The 2805-nt window shown below is 38.9% G+C and overlaps 1 protein-coding gene across 1 annotated transcript in view; it reads left to right on the top strand.

Annotated features, from left to right (window-relative positions):
- LOC106468445 (serine protease 30-like) overlaps positions 1–2805 on the top strand; it is a 26638-nt gene that overhangs the window by 19782 nt on the left and 4051 nt on the right. Inside the window, exon 2 of the mRNA XM_013928872.1 lies at positions 1252–1340. Within this exon, the coding sequence (XP_013784326.1) occupies positions 1252–1340 (89 nt within the window). The remainder of the gene's footprint in view (positions 1–1251; positions 1341–2805) is intronic.

Raw genomic sequence — 2805 nt, 5'->3', positions numbered from 1 at the left:
CAAAAGCAATAAATAAAAATATTTGTTACTCTTAATTTTGGTTTTCTTTACCTTTGAAACAGAACATTTTAGGGGGGCCCTGCGGAAGTACATCTAATTTATAACGTGGTATGTTTGTTTGTTATTAAGCGCAAAGCTACACGATGGGCTTCTCTGTGCCGTGCCCGCCGCGAGTATCGAAACCGGATTTTTAGCTTACCACTATATAGCTCATTAAATCTTTAAAAATACGTTGTTAATTAGTAGTGCGCCAAAACGATTATTTGTTCTCCAGAGTTTCAGCGTTAAGTTTACAGACTTAAAACGCTAAAATCCAGGGTTAAGTGGTAGACAGAACGCAGATAATGTATTGTGTAGATTTACGTTGAAGGAAATAAAGAAACGTGTAATTATTTTTCGCTTAATCACATTTCTTTTGTTCGTTATTTTTTTTTTTTTTGTAAATCTGTAATGGCGACGAATAAAATATTAGTATACAACAGCATGTTGGGTCAAAGAGTGAAAACCATTTGTTTTCATTTTTCTAGGCTATGTAAAATAATTTAATTTGATTGAAATTTAAAATTCAGAAGAAGTCGAGCGTGACCTAGTGGTTTACTGTGTCTGGATTATAAAACAAAATAAATGCGTTCCGCACTTAAGAGTTTTGGATATGGTATAGGAATGTTGGTTTGGTTTGAATTTCGTGATAGGCTAAAGGAAAGGCAGCTAGTCAGCACCACCCACCGCCAACTCTTGGGCTACTCTTTTACCAACGAATAGTGGGATTGACCGTCACATTATAACACCCCACGACTGTGAGGGCGAGCATGTTCGGGGACGGAGAGGAATGTCGGACAAATCTCACTATTTGTCAGACAAGAATTGTCAGAGAATCTGCGGGTTTGAATCCCCGTCACACCAAACATGCTCGCCCTTTCAGCCGTGGGGGCGTTATAATGTGACGGTCAATCCTACTATTCGTCGATAAAAGAGTAGCCCAAGAGTTGCCGGTGGGTGGTGATGACTAGCTGCTTTCCCTCTAGTCTTACACTGCTAAATTAGGGACGGCTAGCGCAGACAGCTCTCGTGTAGCTTTGCGCGAAATCCATAGCAAACAAACAATAACACTTTTTTCCACAAAGTAGTCTGGACCCCAGTTTTTCTTGACTAACGTTTCAATGAGATGCACTTTGTTTTTTGGGTTTGAATATATTTTTTTTTCCTTGCATGTACGTGTGTTTTTATCTATTTAGTTGTTTATTTCCACAGCTGTATCCAGCCTATGTGGTCGACAACGAGTTAGAGATAGCCGCATTGTTCGTGGAACAGATGCTTATGATGGAGAGTTTCCTTGGGCAGTAAGTTGATTCGTGTTCCGGATTTGAGGAATCAAAAATAAAAGTAATCAAATCTGAACATTCAAATAACGCCCAGTCTTGTACTTCTACACGCCAATAAGCTGTGTGTATCTTGTATGACGTAATTCCAATTTCAATGTACAACAGTGTGTGAGGTTAAGAGCGAAAACTAATAGTTTTTTAGTTGTTTTTTTTACACTTTTCTAAACGGAAATTTGCCCAATAGTTAACATCCTAAGGTCCAAGGTTTGTATCGCGATGCTGCTTAATAACAGCTTTGAAATGATGACAATCAGTTCCTATTCAGATAAAAGTCGGACAAAGTTCTTATGGCGGTGGGTTGCAGCTAACTGGCTGCCTTCCCTCAGGTCAGTATTCAAAACTATGGGCATACAGTGGTCGCTGACGTGACCTTTTATAGCTCATCTGTGCGTTAGATGTCGTTCAGATTGAATATTATTTTAACACTTAAACACTTAATTTAACACTTAATACTGCGGTATTCGAAATAGCTAGAGAACCTAAGAGCAGGAAAACTGTGTTTTTATTGGTAACGAACGGTGCCATTGAAACAAAGTTTAACAGACCAGCTCTCAGGTTGTTCAAATATTTAGGGTATATCTAAATAGTATTTTCTTCAGGGAAGTACAATGGTGTTAATTAAGCTACAAGTTTTAAAGAAACTAGTTATTCCAGACATTTGAAACTGGTCCGGCATGGCCAGGTGGTTAGGGAGCTTGACTCTTAATCGGAGGGTCAAGGGTTCGAATCCCCGTCCACCAAACATGCTCGCCCTTTCAGCCGTGGGAGCGTTATAATGTGACGGCGAATCCCACCGTTCGTTGGTAAAAGAGTAGCCCATGAGTTGGCGGTGGGTGGTGATGACTAGCTTACCTTCCCGCTAGTCTTACACTGCTAAATTGGGGACGGCTAGCGAAGATAGCCCTCGTGTAGCTTTGCGCGAAATTCAAAAAGAAACATCTGAAATTTTTACCATCCGACTGAGAAAAGACACGTGAATGTGCCGAAACTAGTATGGGAATGTTGATGTCAAAGACCCCCCCCCCCAAAAAAAAAGGTGCGGGTTTTAGTTTAATTTCATCACCAGTTTTCATGAACAACAGTTGTAATGGTGTGATAAACTATATGTAGCATTAAAACAAGTTCCAAAGCTGTGTCAAGTAAAAGGCTCTGATAGGAATCACCAATATTATATAGAACTCATTCGCTTTTATTTCGTATTTTCTGTGATAATGTTTTGTACCATTAATAAATTAAACATTTAGTTGTCAGTACTCGTTGTTTGTGACTTCTGTGTTGATTTTATTTCCATTGCTCGTTGTTTGTGACTTCTGTGTTTATTTTATTTCCATTACTCGTTGTTTGTGACTTCTGTGTTTATTTTATTTCCATTACTCGTTGTTTGTGACTTCTGTGTTTATTTTATTTCCATTACTCGTTGTTT

Source organism: Limulus polyphemus, unplaced genomic scaffold, assembly GCF_000517525.1.
Source record: "Limulus polyphemus unplaced genomic scaffold, Limulus_polyphemus-2.1.2 Scaffold3010, whole genome shotgun sequence".
NCBI classification, from domain to species: domain Eukaryota; kingdom Metazoa; phylum Arthropoda; class Merostomata; order Xiphosura; family Limulidae; genus Limulus; species Limulus polyphemus.
Note: the sequence above shows the minus strand (reverse complement) of the source record. Positions and strands in the feature narration are given on the sequence as shown.